Source organism: Bos taurus, chromosome 7 (assembly GCF_002263795.3).
Source record: "Bos taurus isolate L1 Dominette 01449 registration number 42190680 breed Hereford chromosome 7, ARS-UCD2.0, whole genome shotgun sequence".
NCBI classification, from domain to species: Eukaryota; Metazoa; Chordata; class Mammalia; order Artiodactyla; family Bovidae; genus Bos; species Bos taurus.
This window is the reverse complement of record NC_037334.1, coordinates 67,125,784-67,146,720: the sequence shown is the minus strand read 5'-3', so window position 1 is coordinate 67,146,720 and position 20,937 is coordinate 67,125,784. Positions and strand designations below refer to the sequence as shown.

The 20,937-nt window shown below is 39.3% G+C and overlaps 2 protein-coding genes across 6 annotated transcripts in view; one reads left to right on the top strand and one right to left on the bottom strand.

Moving 5' to 3' along the window:
• Window positions 1-20,937, bottom strand: part of SGCD (sarcoglycan delta) — a 1,117,349-nt gene that overhangs the window by 878,131 nt on the left and 218,281 nt on the right. For 3 of the 5 annotated variants that reach the window (XM_059888159.1, XM_059888160.1, XM_059888163.1), the window contains exon 1: window positions 599-968. The exons of the other annotated variants lie outside the window; for them this stretch is intronic. The gene's annotated coding sequence lies outside the window, so the exon portion shown is untranslated. Of the gene's footprint in view, window positions 1-598; window positions 969-20,937 lie in introns of those variants that run through there. 5 annotated transcript variants of the gene reach the window in all.
• On the top strand, window positions 3,660-4,224 carry LOC104969236 (histone H4-like). The gene has a single exon (XM_059888799.1). It carries the CDS (start codon window positions 3,770-3,772, stop codon window positions 4,034-4,036), a length of 267 nt encoding a protein of 88 aa, XP_059744782.1. The 5' UTR covers window positions 3,660-3,769; the 3' UTR covers window positions 4,037-4,224.

Genomic DNA, 20,937 nt, shown 5'->3' with positions numbered 1-20,937 from the left:
TAAAAACCCCAAATTCCCCCCAAAGCTTGCAGCAAAGCCCTTTTCTAGGAAAGGTGAGAGAGATGCGTGGTTAATTGTTGTGAACGTCTTGGTGTCAGATCCTTTGTTCTTGAGGTCAGGTCACAGTCAGCTAATCATGTTCCCATAAATCTTCACCAAACAAATGTTATTCTCTGATTTGACAAGAAAGGGCAATGTCACAAGACACAACTTTCACCCTCTGAGGTCCTGGTCTTGGCTCAGAGGAGGCAGAGCCCAGCTAGCAGTGCCCTCAGTGCCAGGTCCCCAAACCCTGCTCACCTGTCATCACTGAGGGAGCCAGGTGCCTAGGACCCAACTGGCCCTCAAGCTCCTCAAACCACTGGCACCATGGGGACAGGTCTCTCAGACTATGACCCAAGTAGACAGCTGCTGTCATTAGGTTGCAGAGACAGGGATAAGGGAGAGGTTCACTGCCACCTCAAGGTCTGGGCCGAGACAGTGTGTGGACTTGGCATGGGTGGCTCCAGAGCCCTGCAGGACACAGCCACCAACCTGTTCCTTTGGCCCCAGCTCACCTGATGATCCTGAGGAGAGAAGGTCAGGATCCGCCTCTTACCTCACTCTCAGCTTGAAGACCACCTCTCCTCTGACTGTTGGCTGAAATTAGCCCACTTGTGCTTAGTCACTCAGACATGTGCAACTTTTTGTGACCTCATGGACTATAGTCTGCCAGGCTCCTCTGTCCATGGGATTCTCCAGGCAAGAATACTGGAGTGGGTAGCCATTCCCTTTCCAGAGGATCTTCCCAATGCAGGAATCGAATTGACATCTTCTGCATTGCAGGTGGATTCTTTATTGTCTGAGCCACCAGGGAAGCCCCATGGGCCCACTAAGGGTCACTTATTGACAATTGGTCACTTGATACAGGGGCCCACTGTTGTGCCAATCAATGGCTGAACAGGACCACTAACGGTCACTCATTGACAGTTGATCGCTTGGGGGAGGGGTCCACTGCAGTACCAACCAATGACTGAGCAGGACCACTAACGGTCATTTATTGACAGTTGGTCGCTTGGGGGAGGGGCCCACTGCATTACCAACCAATGGCTAAGCAGGACCACTAACAGTCCCGGGATAACTGCTGCCTGGTAACAGGGTGTGGGGTAATGGCACATACTAACAGCTGCGTGCTAAGGGCTGTGCACAGCCAAGCTCTATTATAATACCACTCATTTGCATCTATCCAAGAATAACCTCTCAGGCTTCCAAACTACCACCAGGGTCCTGCCATTTGTCATACAATATTATCATTTTCTGTCTATGTCATGCTGCAAAAAAGACAAGAAACTGCTCTTGCCACTTCATCCCAGTCGGTCCCTCTGCCACAGGTTTCCTCCTCCCTATGCTAAATGATAAGTCCACAGGAACTCAGGAACTCAGTACTTTTTTTGTCTTTCTGTTTCCCAGAGTTCAGCCTAAGACTGGTATATAGTAGTCACCAAATATAATATTTATTGAATAAATCAATAAACTAGTCAATCCATCCTCCAAAAGAAGTAATGAAGCAGAGTTTGAAAAGGTAAAGGGGTAATAATGAAATAAGAACAGGAAAGGAAAAGAAATCAGTTTCTCATCCTTCCAAGAATCTTGTGATTGGTGCTGAACAGACTGCTACAAAGAAAAATCTATTTTAGAAGATAAGAGAAATGTTGGTAAAGTCCTGGAAAACAAGGTTTTAAATTACAGCCACATTTTGTCCTTTTTAGTGTGTAATCTCTAAGAGGGTTTATAATACTAGCTTGTGCAATGAAATAGTTCACCTGGCAGATGAATCAATAAATACAAATTAACAACAATAATTAAGGAGGAAAAAGTAGGCAGGAGACAGAACTAGAATTGCTAAGTAAACTTCATTTGAGGCAAATCCCTGTCTGGAATGGAAGTTTTATAACTTTGGTCCTGCTTGTTGTATTATAATTCTTTTTGATAGTGGAAAAGCACTGGGCAAAAAGTGGAAAAGTAAGTGCTCATGTCCCGGCTCAACTATGTACGAGGAAGGAACTTAACTTCTTTGAACTCACATGTCTTTGCCTGCAGTAAGAAAGGATTAGATTGGATGCTGTTTAGTTCCACTTCCAGCTCCAAAATTCTATTCTGATATGTCTTATGTTCTTTTTAGTTCTCTGAAAGTGTTAGTCACTGATCATGTCTGACTCTTTGGGGACCCCATGGACTGTAGCCTGCCAGGTTCCTCTATGCATGGGATTTACCAGGCAAGAATACAGAGATGGGTAGCCATTCCCCTCTCCAGGGGAACTACCTGACCCAGGAATCGAGGCAGGGTCTCCTGAATTGCAGGCAGATTCTTTACCAGCTGAGCTACCAGGGAAGCCCTGGTTCTCAGAACATCTGCCAGTTCTCTGAATATCTGCCAATTCACTGTTTTCTGAAAACAGGAAAATGAATTCAAACTGGCTAGTGTTTTGTTAGTGTTATCTAAAAATAAACTTCAAAATAGGGATCAGGAAACTACTCCATGGAAGCAATGCATATCAACAAGCTAGAAGCTTTTTACAAGCACCAATTTCAGCCTTCTTCTTCATCTCTTAAAGTATGTGTTTCAAACAGGAAAGATAATGAGAGACCAGACATACTTATTTACCAAGCTGATCTATGGAAGAAAAGGAGAAAATAAAACATGGAAATTTAGACAACTGTTGACTCAAAGGATCACAAAAGAAAGACGTCTCAGAAACTAGAAATGGAAATGGAAATCCAATGGCTACTGGCAAGTAATAACGGGATCTAATCAAGGATTAATTATCCTTCTTCTTCCACTACCTTGTTCCTATTAGGAAGAGATGAGGTAGATAAGGCAAGTTTGGTGTTCTAGAAGTATATGGCCTCACTTTACTGTATAAACTACATCATATCACTTTACCCATTTATAAGCTCTGTTCTGGCTATCTATATTCACTGGTAAAATTCCAGGAGACCCGTGTTACTATTTCCTTTTTCTCTTGCTTAAAAGAAAGGTACATTCATATCAAAATGTTTATATCCTGAGCAAATATATTTTTCATTCTTTTGAGGGGGGTGAAATATGAAAGAGAAACACCTGAATAAAAATTTGGACTATTCCTAAGATGTGGCCATCTGGCAAATACCTCGAGGCATTAGAATTCAGTTATGAGTTAGAGATCAAGAGAAATGTAGCCAAAAAATATAATTCAAACATATGCTCTTCCTAACAAAGTAAATAAAACCATTAATTCCTACTTTAAGAGAATTCTCCTCTGCAACCAGAAACACTGAAAGAAGCCCAAGGGCTCTTTGAAAAAGTCTTATTAGTGGTGACATTAGAAGAGCTCTGGCCCTTTGCAAAAAAGTAGGCCCTTCATTGGGAATAAACGCATCTCACTGCCAACCTTTGTAGAGGTGCACACCCTTGGCCATCTTTCCACCAAAACAGATTCGCCACATGAGAGAAGAGTGAGTTCTCTACTGAGGAGCCATCTTTAAGCCTGGCATATCAGTATTTCTAGGAGCAAAGTTGCCAGTGATCTTTTGTTTGCTATTTAGAAAAGTTTACTTTCCAGTTGGCTGGGATGCTAGTGATGTTTCCATTAAAAACATCCTTAACTCTCAAACCTCAACCTTGGTCAATAACTTTATTCTAAGTAGCAAAACGTCTAATGAGAAGAGCAAGCCTTACATCATTTATTTTCTATGGACAACACCATACAACCAGCTTGTTAGTTGCTGTTGATTTGCTCCTCGGGAAGCCATGTCCGGACGCGGCAAAGGCGGCAAAGGCCGGGGGAAAGGTGGTGCTAAGCGCCACCGCAAGGTTCTGTGCAACAACATCCAGGGCATCACTAAGCCTGCTATCCGCTGCCTGGCTCGTAGTGGTGGTGTGAAGCGCATCTCTGGGCTCATTTACAAGGAGACCCGTAGGGTCCTAAAAGTATTTCTGGAGAACGTGATCCGGGACGCGGTCACCTACACCAAGCACGCCAAGCGGAAGACTGTCACCGCCATAGATGTGGTCTAGGCTCTCAAGCACCAGGGCCGTATCCTCTACGGTCTCGGTGGTTAAGCTTTCCGATTTGCCCTCAGGAGCTTGATTTTTTTGTACCCAACTTGCATTCACTCTTCACCAGTCCTGCAAGGTGGGTCTATACCACTAGCAATCTCATTTGACACCAAGGGAACCTCCTCAAGTGATACTGTTCACCCAGAGGAAGTCAAGGTAATCCCTCTCAAGTAGTAATGGGTAACAAATTCTCCATTTGGCCGTGAGCAAACGGAGTTGAGGTGAGATGTTTTACCAAAGATCACTGCAAACAGGAGGGGCATATTTCCTGGGGTGAGAAGATAAAGTTATGGCCAAAATGTCAAATTCAAAGGCAAGCAGTGTTTTAAATGTAATGACTGATTTTACCTTCATTATATGAGACTTGGAACTGCTCAATACAGATGTACTTTAAATAAAATTTAAAAAAAAAAGTACAAGGAGAAAAGTGAAAAATAAATTTAAAAAATAACAAAACATTACCCCCCCCAAAAAAAAAGGGAAAAATAAAAGTTATAAAAGAGCAAGAGGGTCACAGTTTAAACAACAGCAAATAGAAGGAAGCCAAGCAATAGGCTGGCTAGATAATTATAGACAAGTCATTTCACTTCCCTGATTATCTTTCAAAGATTCTAGAATGCACATATTCCTCCTGTGGACATCTGTAAGAGCTTGTAAAGTGACAACACTGAAATCTGAAAAAGTCTGAACGTCCCATAATTGCAAGCTGTTACTATTACCAACATTCCAATCCAGTTCAACTTCCTTTCCCTGAAATTCTAAATGTAAACTTGAAACATAACCACAGCCAACTTTTCAAACTTTTCTCAACAACAAGGCATCCTCTGTAGCCCTAATATTACAGATCTCCCAGAGGTAACTTGAAAGAAACAAGAAATGAGGTTGGAAAAATGAAGATCAATACAGACCTGATGTTCATAATAAATCCAAGTTCAACGTGGGACAACTCCTAAACCCTATCTGTCAAAAAGAAGATTATCACCGCCCATGATAACCAGGAAAGTAGGGCCACCTGTGGTGAAAACTCAAGATCAGTGACCTCTTGTCACACTGTACTAAAAGTCATAATTTAAGATTTTTAGAAACTTTAAAACACTAATCACCTAAAATATAAGCAGAATAAACCCAAGTTATTTCTGAAACAATTTATATCACATCCAACTTCTGTTTTGTCTTTTGTTATCACTTCCTCCCAACACCCCCCCCCAATTAAAAACAAACTTAAATGGGGCTCACAGGAAGTAACAGGATTCTGTTGGAAAACAGTAAAAAAAATGGCACATATCTTCTTTGTTTTCAGGGTGGGTCTGTGTATACATCTCTGTATGTTTCACACTTGCTAAGAACTCAGTTTGTACAATGAATATATGGCCTTCGGGGCCTTGTTAAAAGGGCTCCTTAACCAAAGATAATTAATTCTGTTAAGTATTTTTTTTAACACATATATAAAGATACCAACCACTTATGTCCAAGGGGAGCTGCCACCTTCTTCTGCTTCCCTCTGTCTTCCATATACCAATTCTGGCACAGTACCCAGGGCGCAGTCAAGGTGGGACTCAGCTTTCACTCCCGAGGAAGTCTTTCCAAGCCTATTTTTGGAACTGCCACCCAACATTATGTGACATATATTAAATGTACTCATGTCCCACTTTAAATATGTGTGTGTGTATGTGTGTGTGCGTGTTGCTACAAAGATTTTGCAATGTTTTCAATAATTCAGTTTTTGAACTTTGGTTATAAGTAACTCATTTTTTCAGGGATTATTAAGAAGTGAGAAAATCTAACTTACAAACTCTTTTCAAATGTAATATAATTTTTTAGAGCTTAGCATGGAACAAAACGTGAAACTGGTACCATATTATGTTTCACAAACATCTTTTTAAACTTTTCATTTTATATTGGAGTACAGCTGATTTACAATGTGGTGATAGTTTCAGGTGGACAGCAAAGGGACTCAGTCTAAAATATACATGTATTCTCACCCTCCCATCAAGGCTTCCACATGACACTGAGCAGTTCTTTGTGTTATAAAGTAGGACCTTATTGGTTATCCATTTTAAGTTAGTGTGTACATGTCAAAATTTAATTAAATATTGGTTAATTTTGATTTTTCATATTTCATCCGTAGCCACTGATTTATACATTTTTGTCCATGCCCTGTGTCTATTACTCTCATCGTCAAGGTCTTATATGTAGTTAACCTGGGTTTTATTTTATTATCATATACTTAGGCATGTATTATTTAAATCATGCATTCTAAATGAGGGAAATTATACCCCTAAGAGGATGAAAACTGGTTACTGGGGAATTAAAAATCTTACTAAAATTGTGTATGAAGCACACATATACAGATAGAACATAAACAGTAGATCTGTAATATAAATTTCCATGGAGTAGGGGGCAATTAGAAAAAAAAATTCTAGAAAAGTTCTTGGGGAGCATAATGGCAAAAAGGCTGAGAAATACTGCTTTGGAATGTACTCATGTGCTTTATATACATCTGTTTGATTTTCCTAATGCAGCTGATGCTATTTAAGAATAAGGATTACATCTTCTACTTTTCCTGAATGTTTATACCACCTGCTCAAAGGTCCCAACTTTTTTTGTTTTCCACCCTCCTGAGAAAACATTGCAGTCTAATTTTATGCAACTTTGAATTATGCAAATCTGAAAGAATGTCATAATAAATACCCAAGGTTCAAAATGTGAAATAATGCACATTTCTTCAAACTAAAAATTCGACAAGAATTGCCTGGCTTCAAAGCTGGTAAAAGCCACGTGAATTGATAATCAAGTTTACTGCCAGGTGGTAGCATTCTAAGCATAGAAATTCCTTCTATCTTTTGTAGGGGACAAATTATGTGTAGGAGAGGGACACTTCTCTCCAACAAAATAATTGTTTTCATTTCAGAATCTATTGAAGAATACATGCAGTGACTCAATATATAACTATTATGATTATATTTCTCTTTATAATTATATATAGTATGTAACCATAAAAAAATTATATATACCAAAAAGTAAGTTTGGATATGCCTGAAAAAAATCTGTGTAACTATTACACATAAACTTATACAGCAGAGTCTATTTTGGCCATTAAATTATCATGTCCACTTTTCTTTATTGCCTATGGCCAAGGATTTGGCTATCACTGTGGCAGGGCTATCTGCCATGTGGGATACTGATTTGACTAGACTTCAGGCTACATATACCACTGGGGACAATCAGCAGAAGTAAGAGCCAAGAAGCACACCTTAATGTCATCTAGAACACTGGGCTCTCTGCACCTGGCCCAGTGCTTGGCACATAGTATAAATGAAAATGAATTACTTGTTAAACAGATGTAAGATCTTGGTCACAGCCTTGCAGTAACACTTGATGCTGAAAGGCAACCAAATGCCTATTGTAATGATAATATATAGCCCCATTTATTACAGAAAGACATTTATAACTTCATCAAAATGTGATGCCAAGCCTGTTGACAGGATCCTGGTACACTGTGAAAACCACAACAGTGTTATCAATATAAGGCACAATACTGGGAAAGGAAGATCCAAGTTCAGGTTCCCTTCCATTCACTCTCACTGAGACCTGAGGTGAGTCACTTGTGTCTCTGCACCTTGATTTGCCCATTAATAAAATGAGGGCATTGGATAAGTGGCCCCAAAGGACCAAGAGAGTTTGAAATTTTATGAGTTTTATGCTAAATAAAAGCTTATCAGCAATTTCTTATGGTCTGTTCTGTTCTGGATTTGAATTTCCAACCTATATTCCTGAGCCCAATAAAGAAGAATCTGTTTTAAAAGTCCTAATATTTTTGCCTCTGAATTTTGCATAGTAAGCAGAGACTAAATTCCACCACATGTTTACAATGTTATGGACTTATATCATTTAAAAAAAAAAGGTACCTTCACATGTAATTCAATGTAATAATCATAAGTTTTGCCTAAAGAAAGGAATGACAAATTCCTGAATGTAAAGGTGCTTATAATTATTGAAGAAACAAAAACTAGGTATGTAAAACAATCAAATAACAGTAAGGCATGATATCTGTTTAAATGCTTAATTGAATGAGCTCAACAGCAAAAATATAAGGTACTAATTAGTGCTAAGAGTGGTCAAACTGGGAAAGGTCAATGTTTACAGAATTTCTGAAAAATTCAATGAAATCTCTTCAGTCCTTTCTCATCCCTAACTTGTCCCTTCACCTGGGTAATCATTCCCAGTTCCTTCCATCATTTCTCTTACATAAACCAACCTGGTCTGGACTCTTCCCATCTCTCCTCACTACCTTCACCCTTGTTCAAAACAGGTCAGTCAGGACTAAGATAAACTGGTTATCGTGTTCCTTTCCAAAGGAAATTAGTGTGAACAAATGAAAGCCATGTAGTGAGGGAAAATACATTCAACACTACAATCTGGCTTCCAAATTGTGCTTAAAATACAAAAGCCATATGAGTTGGAACAAAATGACTTACTCTGTGGTTACCATGCACCGAGCAGGCTGTACCACTTCATCTTGGCACTGTTTGAAGAAACTCGTCCTGAATACCATTTGGACAGAACCCAAGGTGTTCATGCCCCAGTGAGAAGCACAAATCATTAAAAGAAAAATGTGGAAAGCAGTTTTCCCACTGATGTGTAATTTCTCAGTGTTATCGCCAGCACAGAGAAATGCTTTGAAGGTGAACAAAAGCTAATATGAAGCACTGCAGAAAACACTAGTGGTACGTGTTAATGCACCTACCCTCTCTGAAGTTTCCATAGTGTATTCCTATTCCTCTACAACACCATCTGTAGAGATGACATGGTGCTTAGACACAACTGGGATTTCACCCAAGTATGGCGTCTTTTCATGCCCCTAATATGGTGAGTGCTGCTGCTGCTGCTAAGTCACTTCAGTCGTGTCCGACTCTGTGTGACCCCAGAGACGGAATCCCCGTCCCTGGGATTCTCCAGGCAAGAACATGGAGTGGGTTGCCATTTCCTTCTCCAATGCATGAAAGTGAAAGTGAAAGTGAAGTCGCTCAGTTGTGTCTGACTCTTCAGGACCCCATGGACTGCAGCCTACCAGGTTCCTCCATCCATGGGATTTGCCAGGCAAGAGTACTGGAGTGGGGTGCTATCGCCTTCTCCGAATATGGTGAGTGCAAGAGTCATCAAATCACAAGTTGGTAAAATTCTTGTGATTTTTACACAAGGGAGGTATTACCAAGGGAGGTATCAGTGCTGTCAAAGCTGGGAATAAATGGAGTTTCTGACCATACTTTCCATCTAAGTCTAATTATGGAGAGGACGAACACTTGGAAAGAGAAAGAGTTTTATGAACAAAGTCCTTGGGCCAGAGATTGAGTGGTTAATGTGTGGAAGGCTATTGCCCACCTCCTCAGACGGGGGCTGTCCCTTTAGAGAAGAAGCTGCAGGCAGTAGCTGAAGAGGTTGATCTTCTGCGAGACCCTATAAGATGCACAGCACAACAGAGCTGGTGTGTGTAGTACAGGTGACAAAAGGGACACTGATCGGAAATCCAGCCATCCTATTTTTTCATGCCACATCTCTGATCTAAACCCTTGACATGATACTTTCAGAGCTTTAGGACATATCACTTTATAATATTTAGTGTTCCCATGGCGGGTACTGGCAGTAGTGGAGGAAGGAGACGTTCCCAAATGAATTCAGAAGCAGAGAACATCAACACTGGAACAGAAGCAAGAGAAGAAAAACGCAGTGGCCGTTACATCGTAAATCTGACTGACAGAGGAGCCACTTCAGCACTTTCAGTGCTCTCTGTAAGACTGCCCGGTGGGTGGGAGGCTCAATACTAGCAGGTCTGAGCAAGAATCAGAGTGTAGGAAACATTGGGTTGACCAATAAGACATTTGTGAAAAACCGCAATGAACTTTTTGACCGATCCAACATGTATACCACTCGGAACTTATCTGTGCCCAAAAGCTACTGAAGTCAAGAGGATGTTTAGATTTCAACCCATTTATCTTTGCTTATGATTTGGCAGGCCCAGGTAAAGGATTCTTCGGGGGACTACATTTAGCACACTCATAGAAGATTACCTTCTGTAAACTTCAAGAATAAAATACAGAAATAAAGCTTGTGGGAAAAAGTTTTAATTTATATACAACAAGCAATATTTGAAAATGATGGTCAAAATTGAATAAGCTGTACATCCTGAGACCCTAGAAATCCTGGATTTCATAGACTAATATGGGCTGTGGCCTTTCTATAAGTGGCAACATCACGTTCGTGATCACACAGGTAATGGCATATAACACATTGCTATTCAGCTGACATTTACCCTACTTATCTTTGATATGACAGCCACTGAAGTCAACTCTGGAATGGAACAAGCAGCTAAATATGAAATTAGACCCTCAAATGATCCTCTCACAATTTTCATGCATAAGCTGTATAGCTCCCCTTTTCGAGAAACAAAAACCAAATATTTATATAGCAGATTCTAAAGCAATTAAAGAAATAGAACATAAATGAATCATCAGGTTAAGGGAGTATCATCCATTTGACAGTGCACTACCCTAAAATTGGGAATTTTTTGTGTCTGTGATTCATTTTCTCTTTTCCTACAAAGAGACAGATTATGTACCATTTATTGCTTTTTCCCTCAAGGAGGAAAAATCATTCTATCTGTAGGCAGTATAGTCCATCTTTTAGTTAGTTCTTTTGCACTGACTCACTCAAATTTGTCATCCTGGTGTTGTGCTTTTTCATGGTGCTTTGTGGATATTTTTTATTATCAGAACTGACATGATGTACAACCACCAAGCGACTATCTTGGCTAAAAGTCCCTGAGCTAGGAAGTCTAATGACCTTCTTGGGATCAAAGCTCAAGACTGACTTTCCTCCCTAATTTGACTTGTCTATCACCTAACTTATCTCTGCTGGATTTCTTACACTGCTTAATTTACTAAAATCTGTCACTAGAATTCTGCAATCTTATTATTTAAAAATAAAGAGAGAGAGATAGAAAGAAGCTTTAAGTCTTTTGCATTTTTACCTGAATCACTAATTCTTAAACTTCCATACTGGATAGAAGAACCTTTTCACACAGGATATATTAGGCAGAACTTCCATCTAAAAATGGGTAAAAAAGGATCCTGGGTTAGCTGAGGATACTGTGGAGAGAGGCTAGTCAAGTAAAGATGATGAATCTAGGTCACAATCCCACAATTATTTCCCATCTTCAACCAACCACCCGCTATAGATCTTCTACAGTACAAAATTTGAAAATGAATAATTCATAATAATATGCAGATTTGTTTTAAATAATGGTTAAACATTTTACATCTGAAAAAAATGAGCATACATGATATCATCAACCTACTCTAAATATGGCTATCACTTGCCTTTGACTCCCAGATTATTAAAACATTCAGTGCAGTGCAGTTCAGTAGTTCAGTCACGTCGAACTCTGTGACCTCATGGACTGCAGCATGCCAGGCTTCCCTGTCCATCACCAACTCCCAGATGTTGCTCAAATTCATGTCCATTGAGTCAGTGATACCATCCAATCATCTCATCCTTTTCATTTCCTTCTCCTCCCGCCTTCAATATTTCCTAGCATCAGGGTCTTTTCTAATGAGTCTGTTCTTTGGATCAGATGGCCAAAATATTAGAGCTTCAGCATCAATCCTTCCAATGAATATTCAGGACTGATTTCCTTTAGGACTGACTGGATGGATCTCCTTGCTCTCCAAGGGACTCTCAAGAGTCTTCTCCAACACTACAGTTCAAAAGCATCAATTCTTTGGTACTCAGCTTTCTTTATGGTCCAACTCTCACAACCATACATGGCTACTGGAAAAATGAAAGCTTTGAGTAGATGGACCTTTGTTGGCAAAGTAATGTCACTGATTTTTAATATGCTGTCTAGGTTTGTCATAGATTTTCTTCTAAGGAGCAAGCATCTTTTAATTTCATGGCTACAGTCACCATCTGCAGTGATTTTGGAGCCCCCAGAAATAAAGTCTGACACTGTTTCCACTGTTTCCCCATCTATTTGCCATGAAATGATGGGACCAGATGCCATGATCTTAGTTTTTTGAATGTTGAGTTTTAAGCCAATTTTTCACTCTCCTCTTTGACTTTCATCAAGAGGTTCTTTAGTTCCTCTTTGCTTCCTGCCGTAAGGGTGGTGTCATTTGCACAGCTGAGGTTATTTCTCCCAGCAATCTTGATTCCAGCTTGTACTTCATGCAGCCAAGCATTTCCCATGATGTACTCTGCATACAAGTTATATAAACAGGATGACAATATATGGCCTTCACGTACGCCTTTCCCAATTTGGAACCAGTCCATTGTTCAATGCCCAGTTCTAAATGTTGCTTCTTGACCTGCATACAGATTTCTCAGGAAGCAGGTAAGGTGGTCTGGTATTTCCATCTCTGGAAGAATTTTCCAATTTGTTGTGATCCACACAGTCGAAAGGTTTTGGCATAGTCAATAAAGCAGAAGTAGATGTTTTTCTGGAACTCTCTTGCTTTTTCAATGATCCAACAGATGTGGGCAATTTGATTTGTTTCTCTGCCTTTTCTAAATCCAGCTTGAACATCTGGAAGTTCTCAGTTCACACACCATTGAAGCCTTCTTAGAGAATTTTGAGCATTATTTTGCTAACGAGTAAGATGACTGCAATCGTATGGTAGTTTGAACATTCTTTGGCATTGCCTTTCTTTGGGATTGGAATGAAAACTGACCTTTTCCAGTCCTGTGGCCACTGCTGAGTTTTCCAAATTTGCTGGCATATTGAGTGCAGCACTTTCACATCATCATCTTTTAGGATTTGAAATAACTCAGCTGGAATTCCATCACCTCCACTAGTTTTGTTTGTAGTGATACTTCCTAAGACCCACTTGACTTTGTACTCTAGGATGTCTGGCTCTAGGTAAGTGATCACACCATAATGGTTATCTGCACCATTAAGATCTTTTTTGTATAGTGTATTTTTGCCACCTTTTCTTAATATCCTCTGCTTCTGTTAGTATAATTAAAATATTATATTGTAATTTCATCTTAAAAATATTCATTCTCTAGTAATAATTCATAAATTATCGGATTTTATCTTGAATTCCCTGAAAAAAAAAAAATCCCAAATTTGCCTTTATTTGTTAAACTGTTTAGAGAACTTCATGTGCCCAATACTGGTAAGGACATTAATATTTTTGACTAAAGTCTTCCATGAAAGATTCACAGTAAAGTTCAAGAGCCTCTCACTTTGTTAAGAGTCTGGAAAAACCTGGAAGAATTGTGAAGTACTTCTTGGAAACTGATGCATTGATGACCTCTCTTAAAAGAGACACTCTTTTCTTGCCCTTGGAAGTAACTGCTATTATATATTCATCCCAGTCAAAAAGGTCTATAATCTTTGCTGTGGTTCTTATAATCTTATTTTTCAAATGCATGCCATCCTAGAAGTGGCATTCTGGTGATTTTCAGAGAGATACTTAATCACCAGATAAAGCTCTCCCTCCATAATATGAGAATGTTCTCTGCATAAAGGCATTGTGGAAGAGCGGGTAAATAAAGGAGAAAATGATGGTTATTTATAGAGATATTTACAGTACTGTTCCATCAGGACCCCATTTGTCATCAAGTATTAAAGAAGATCCCTTTGGAAAATGCACACTTTCTATCTTCTGAATGTTTGCTAAGCAAACCAACTGTTTTTAAGGTTTATTGGAATAAAATAGCTATGGGTATTACTGGCACTTAATGATTCACAGGCTGAAACTATACTTCCTTTAAAACGGAGAGGAGAAAATATACTTTCTTCTTTTAAAGAAATCAGCAGGGGACCTGTCTAGAGCATCTGGAGGAGAATTACAGACAATTGCAGACAGATTATCTCCCACCTTCTTAGAGCCTATGTTCACCAGATGATTCGCCTCAAGCTAATCAATGATTTAAAAATGAAATCATGCTTCCTATGACCTTCATGAATGAAGAGGCTACTAATGGTTTATCATCAGTAGGGTATGTTTTCTGTTATAAAACAGGTAGAAAGTCAGTCATCTAGTCTTTGCTACCTTCATTTCACAGGTACTTACTGAGCACCTACTATGGTGTATGGCAGACTGCATCCTTTGAAGTTTATAGTTGCCATTCGATGATGTAAGCAGACACCAGCAAGACTATCTGTTTGGTGAAGTTGTCATAGTATAGAATTTGTGACTCTCAGTTCCAAGGAGTTCATAAATGATGCTTCCTAATTCCTAGATTTATCTGCATGTGTCCATTGATGAGTTATAGAAACAAAGCTCATAAGAAACTGAAGAATAAGCCAGTGAGAAAAATAATTGAATGCAGGGACCAGGGAGATGCAGTGTATCCCAACCAATGCATTCTTAAGAATTATAAAGAAATAAGTTCAAACTCTCACTTGGTGTCTGACTTTAATATAAGTGCAAACTCAGACTCTCAATGTCCCCATTTATAAAATGGCAATCATACCTGATTTCACAAAATTGTGGCTATTAAGTGAATAATCTTTATGTAGTACTTATCACACATTAATTCAAAAAATATTTTCTGAGCACCTGTTATGTACCAGACATCATAATAACCACTGGGAACACAACAGTGAATGAACTGAACAATGGCTCTAAGGGCTTTTGGAGGCCGGACTGCAAAGAAGAGAAGGTTGATGTCCATCAGTACAGGGAGAGTTAGCCACATGCTCAGTGTAGGCATTACCTGTCAGGTGAGCAGGTTGAGTCCTGCCAAACATCCCTCCATCATTTTTTTTTCTAGCTTTCCTTGGTTGTCCAAGGTCCCTCATGATTGATAGCTGCATTCAACATACATCTCCAGAAAGCTAACAGTAACTAATAATAACTGAGTATATACCATGTGCCTAAAATAAAATTTACTCTACCTAGGGATCTGGTCCCCTCTCTAACATGACTTTCCCATCTATTTTGTTTTAATCCAGTTAGTGTATGTAGTATATTTGTTAATGTGCCAAGCTAGTATAACAGGAGCTATGCTTTCCAAATTTCCTATCCTTGCAGCACTGGCTACATGAGATGTCTCATCTGAGAACTGGAAGACAAAAGTGAAATTGTTGCCACCTTTTTACATGTGAAAGGTAGGTGCAAGGCGCAAGACAGAGTTATAGCGCCCGTGTGTTTAGTTGCTGGATGAGGGTCACCAGTTTCTCCTGAAAGTTAATTCTAACATGGAAATTGGCAGCAGTGAGTTATGCGTGTGGATTCCCCTGTCCTCAAGGACTCTGGCCCATTCTTGCAGGTTCCAGCTTGCCCTTGCTTCCTCCACTTCACATCCATCTTCCTTCCTGACTGCCTGGGTGGCTCACTTCAAATTCCAGCACAAGACACCAAAGCAACAGCCTCTCATCTACTATGTAACTAGTAGACGAGAAATTATCATTGGGAAAGTTAAATCTCTATATAAGTCCTATACATGTTATCTAGGGCTTCTACTTCTCTGCCTGATAAAGCGTTAATTTCAGACCTTATTTCTCTAAAGGCAGTCATTCCCCTTTCAAAGTTCCTGGGAAGATGACTGAAGGAGAAAGCCACTTTGATGAATCTCTATCTTTTAATGATTTTGAAAAAATATTTTACTGAGATATAATTCAGATACCATAAAACTACCTTTAAAGAATACAATTCAGTGGTATTTAGCATATTCACAGATTTATACAATCATCACCACTATCTACCTCCAGAATATTTTCATCACCTCTAAAACCTGAAGTCCACTAGCAGTACTCCCCATTCTTCCCTCCCCTTAACTCATAGCTACCAACAACCTGCTTTCTCTCTCTATAAATTTGCCATTTCTGGGTATTGCATATAAATGAAATAATACAGTATATGGCCTTTTGTGTCTGGTTTCTTTCATTCAGCATAATATTTTCCAAAGTTCATTCATGTTGCAGTACATATCAGTAGTTCCCTTCTTTTAATTACCATACAGCATTCCATTGTCTAGATGTACATTTGATTTATCCATTCCTCAAATGATGGACATCTGGACTATTTCTAATTTTGGCTCTTATAAATAATGCAGCTGTGAACATTCATGTACAAATTTTTGTGTGAATGTATGTTTTTAATTCTCTTCAGTATATATATTTAGGACTGAAATTGCTGGGTTTTATGGTAACACTATGCTTAACATATTGAAGAATTACCAAAGTGTTTTAGAAAGTGGCTACACCATTTTACGTTCTCACCAGCAGTGCCTGAAAGTTATGGTATCTTCACAAACCCTTGCAATTATCTATCTTTTTGATTACAGCCACCCAAGTGGGTGCGACAGTCATCTGATTATGTCTGCCCTCTCTTTTGAGATGAGTCTAGGTGATCAGAAGGAAGGATGACAACTCTATTGACTCAGGGAAAAGTGATTTTCTTTTTGTTTGTTTTTGTTTTTCTTTTTACCTTGTAATTTACAGAGGTAATATTACGATGATCAGTATACTTTGTATTGGCATAGCGTTATATTAATAGGAAATTCTTTCATTATAACATACTACTTTCTCCTTTATCCTTCAAGAAAGACAACAAAGATGCTGCTATTTTCACAGTATCTCCAGTATATGACAATGCCCAGTAAACAGTAGGATCCCAGCTGAATAGCTAAATCCCATTCATCTTATAGATGCTGCTACTAAGTCACTTCAGTCATGTCCAGTTCTGTGAGACCCCATAGATGGCAGCCCACCAGGCTCCCCGGTCCCTGGGATTCTCCAGGCAAGAGCACTGGAGTGGGTTGCCATTTCCTTCTCCAGTGCATGAAAGTGAAAAGTGAAAGTGAAGTCGCTCAGTCATGTCCAACTCTTTGCAACCCCATGGACTGCAGCCCACCAGGCTCCTCCGTCCATGGGATTTTCCAGGCAAGAATACTGGAGTGGTTGAGGAAACTGAAATTCAGAGAAGGAAACTGTTGTGTTCAAGGTTGTCCAGTTAATGACAGTTTCCTAACTTACAAGTGGGTGCTCTTTGCAAAAGATTAAATGTAATTTAATAACTAATTGAAATGAAGAATGATGTTTAACATATAAGTAATGCACATTAGATCAAAAGATTAGATGTTATTTAAGCTATTTCTTTAAGAGTATAACTTTATTTTAAAACTATACTAAAAATCACAATTCAAAACATGAGGTCATAGTCAATAGCACTTGGGTTAGCTGACCATGAGTATAATCTTTTACATGAAAGCATTGTCTAGAAAATTTACTCATCTACATCTTATACAAGCATTTAACAGGTAATATTCTGTTTAAAAATTCCATTAGAAATATAAGATAATATATGAACAAATAAAAACTGATAGGAAAATAAAGTCTGGTTATTTTAACCACTGACAGTTTTACAACACTTTGAATTTACTAAATGTTACTGGATTGTCCTCTTTTAAATGGTCAAAATGGCTAATTTTATGTTCAGTTCAGTTCAATTCAGTCACTCAGTTGTGTCCAACTCTTTGTGACCCCATGAATCGCAGCACACCAGGCCTCCCTGTCCATCACCAACTCCCAAAGTTCACTCAGACTCACGTCCATCGAGTCAGAGATGCCATCCAGCCATCTCATCCTCTGTTGTCCCCTTCTCCTCCTGCCCCCAATCCCTCCCAGTATCAGAGTCTTTTCCAATGAGTCAACTCTTCACATGAGGTGGCCAAAGTACTGCAGTTTCAGCTTTAGCATCATTCCTTCCAAAGAACACCCAGGACTGATCTCCTTTAGAATGGACTGGTTGGATCTCCTTGCAGTCCAAGGGACTCTCAAGAGTCTTCTCCAACACCACAGTTCAAAAGCATCAATTCTTCGGTGCCTAGCTTTCTTCACATGTTACATAAATCTTAATGACAATAAAAGGAGGTTGAAATTCTAAAAAGAAGCCTATTGCACATCTTAGTGATGAGTTCTATTCTATCAAGATTGGGCAAGACCACGAGGGAGTGACATACAACATGGTTGCCAGAGAAATAGACTCCCCATTGAAGAATATCCAACAGCTATAGAAATATACCACGCACATTTCCCCAAATCCTTCCTTCTTGTGATTTTAAACCAAGCCATGAGAGACAAAAACAGATGTTCTTTCCAAAGGCATATACATATACACACTATCACACTGTCTCACATGTGTGCATGGTCACACATTTAGCATGCAGAGGCAGAGTGAGAAATTCACTGAGATCACTCAGGACATCTCTGAGACAGCTGATGAGTCAAGGCTGGCATGAAATCAATTGCAGACCTCCTAACACAGAGCTCAAGCTCTAAAGCCCTGCTGAGGTCTTTGTGTTCCCAAATCCCTTTAATTGTGAGAATCCCCACAGTGAGTTGAAAGTTGTTTTCTATTCAAGCAAGGTAAAGCTAGATATTTAACTGAAGCTGAATTAAGTGAAAGTAAGAAACACACTGTGCCCAGGATTGACATTTCTCTGTAACTACTTTGTCATCCTGAATCTCATACTGTTAGGTATTTTATGATCTATTAAATTAAATTTTTATTCTACCATTACTGACAATTAGAAAGGAGTTCATAATCCATTGGCTAGTCCAAAAGGGTTTTGGTTTTGACTTGTATGCAATCCATGCCCATTAGAGGGCCTACATCATTCCTCGTCCCCGGGGTAGGAAGCTGCTGCACCAGAGGCTCCTCTTTAGCGAAGAAGTACTCAGGCTTCTTCATAAGCAAGGACTGGGCCTTGGACTAGCCAATGGAATTTAAGCCATTCTTACAAGGTCAACCAGTGGGCAGGCAGTTTCAGGTAGTTTGGAGACTTATGAGGAGAACTTGTTGAAAACAAAACAAAGACTCTGTCCCAAGAAAACAATGGTTATTAGCTGGTCCAAACATATCTTCTCTTTTTGAGTCTGCACAAAAATACACGGAAGGAAAGAGCCAGTTGATAGTAAAAGGAGAGCCTAAAGAAAGTGAGGGTGGTGGGTGGCTAAGAACCTAGCAAAGCCCAGAGGAAGCCCAGAGAAGACCACCTCGCATCATATGCTCGGGGAGAGACAGCACAACATCCTTATAAAAATGCCTTCTCTGTTTCTTACAACATACAACACATGAACTCACACAATAAACAAAATTCTATTCTTGTTTCATGTTCCAGCGATGTTTAGTTAGTCCAATTGCATACACAATCATAGTTCAAAGATTTGGTTGAAAACAGCTGAAGTATAAACATAGGGCTGGAGAGAAAAGAGATTCTCTGTATATAATTCCTTTCTACAGAATGCTATCTAATAGCCCAAAAGTTAGGGCAGCTTTCCTATGCATTATATATGAAGGAGAAAAAACAGTCTTGGGCATCTACTTTGAGAATTCTATTGGGCACATGAACAATCGTAATATGCTTAATTTTGAGAAAACAAAGGTACAGCAGAAAAACAGTAAATGCTTACTGAGCACATACTATATGCCAAATTTAATCTTGATAATAATCCCACTGGGCACTATTCTCATCTCCAAGTTGCAGATAAAGATATTAGGGTCAAGAGGTAAAGTCAGCAGCCCAGGTCCAGAATAACTAAGAATCCAGGCAGGGATTCTGACCTGGTTGTATGTCTATAAGGACTGTATTTTAATGGTTACATTCATCTGCCAATAATTAACTACATGACGCTGAGAAACCAGTTAACTACCCTGTGCTTCTTCATCTGTAAAATAAGAATATTGGCAAAGATAACAACCATAATTACTTTTGGCTTGAAAATCCAAAAGTATGGATAAGTCACTTTTCAGTTTAAAGAGGAAACATTATTATCAACACTATCTAACATACAAACCCTCACTTTGAGAAAAGGCTGACACATAGTAGGTGCTAAAAAAAGACTGAATGAATAAAAAACGCACACTAGCCTTATTAAACATATTATTAAATCCTCATATCTTTAAGACTCAGTTACCACTACTATCAGAGAAGGCAATGGCAACCCACTCCAGTACTCTTGCCTGGGAAATCCCATGGACGGAGGAGCCTGGTAGGCTACAGTCTATGCAGTCGCAAAGAGTCGGACATGACTAAACGATGTCACATTCACTTTTCACTTTCATTCACTGGAGAAGGAAATGGCAACCCACTCCAGTGTTCTTGCCTGGAGAATCCTGGGGACGGGGGAGTCTGGTGGGCTGCCGTCTATGGGGTCGCACAGAGTCGGACACAACTGAAGCGACTTAGCAGCAGCAACCACTACTACTCCTTTCTTACAAAAGCGGGAATTGAGCCTTACAGAAGAAAAAGTGACTTGCTTCCAAGTCACACAGTAAGTGATGAAAATAGCTTCAATACAAGCAGCTTCAAATCAAAATGTTGGAACTTGACTAAAAAGATAAAAATTGCATGAGTCTACAATTTCAAGTTGGCTTAATCTTTAGTATAGGATTGTTTAAAATGTTTTATACCAAACCATGAACACATAGACAGGATAGATTTCAGGAAACCTACAGTTAAGAACAGGAAATCTGTTATTCTCAGTAAAATTCCAGTAAGTCATTACTCTCTAATTTCTAGTCTTGATCCACAAAGTGGGGACAGACTCTCGCCATACAGGTAGAGAATAAGGAAAGGTTAAATGTAAAAGTAGACATAGAAGTTATTTGAGAGTCATGGTGCAATACAAATGCAAAGGTATGTTTTTGAATGTTTTCAGAGGCTCATCTTCCAGGATAGATGGCAAATAAGAGACTTCTGAAGCTTTCAGACTGGTGAGGTCAGAATCATTTTAAAAATGAAATGGGAATATACTCCCTTACCAGGTAGTTTTATAAGATGAGCACAGGACTCAGTTAACTTTCTCAGGACTTGCTTGGTCCTTGATCCAGATCTGCATTTACTAT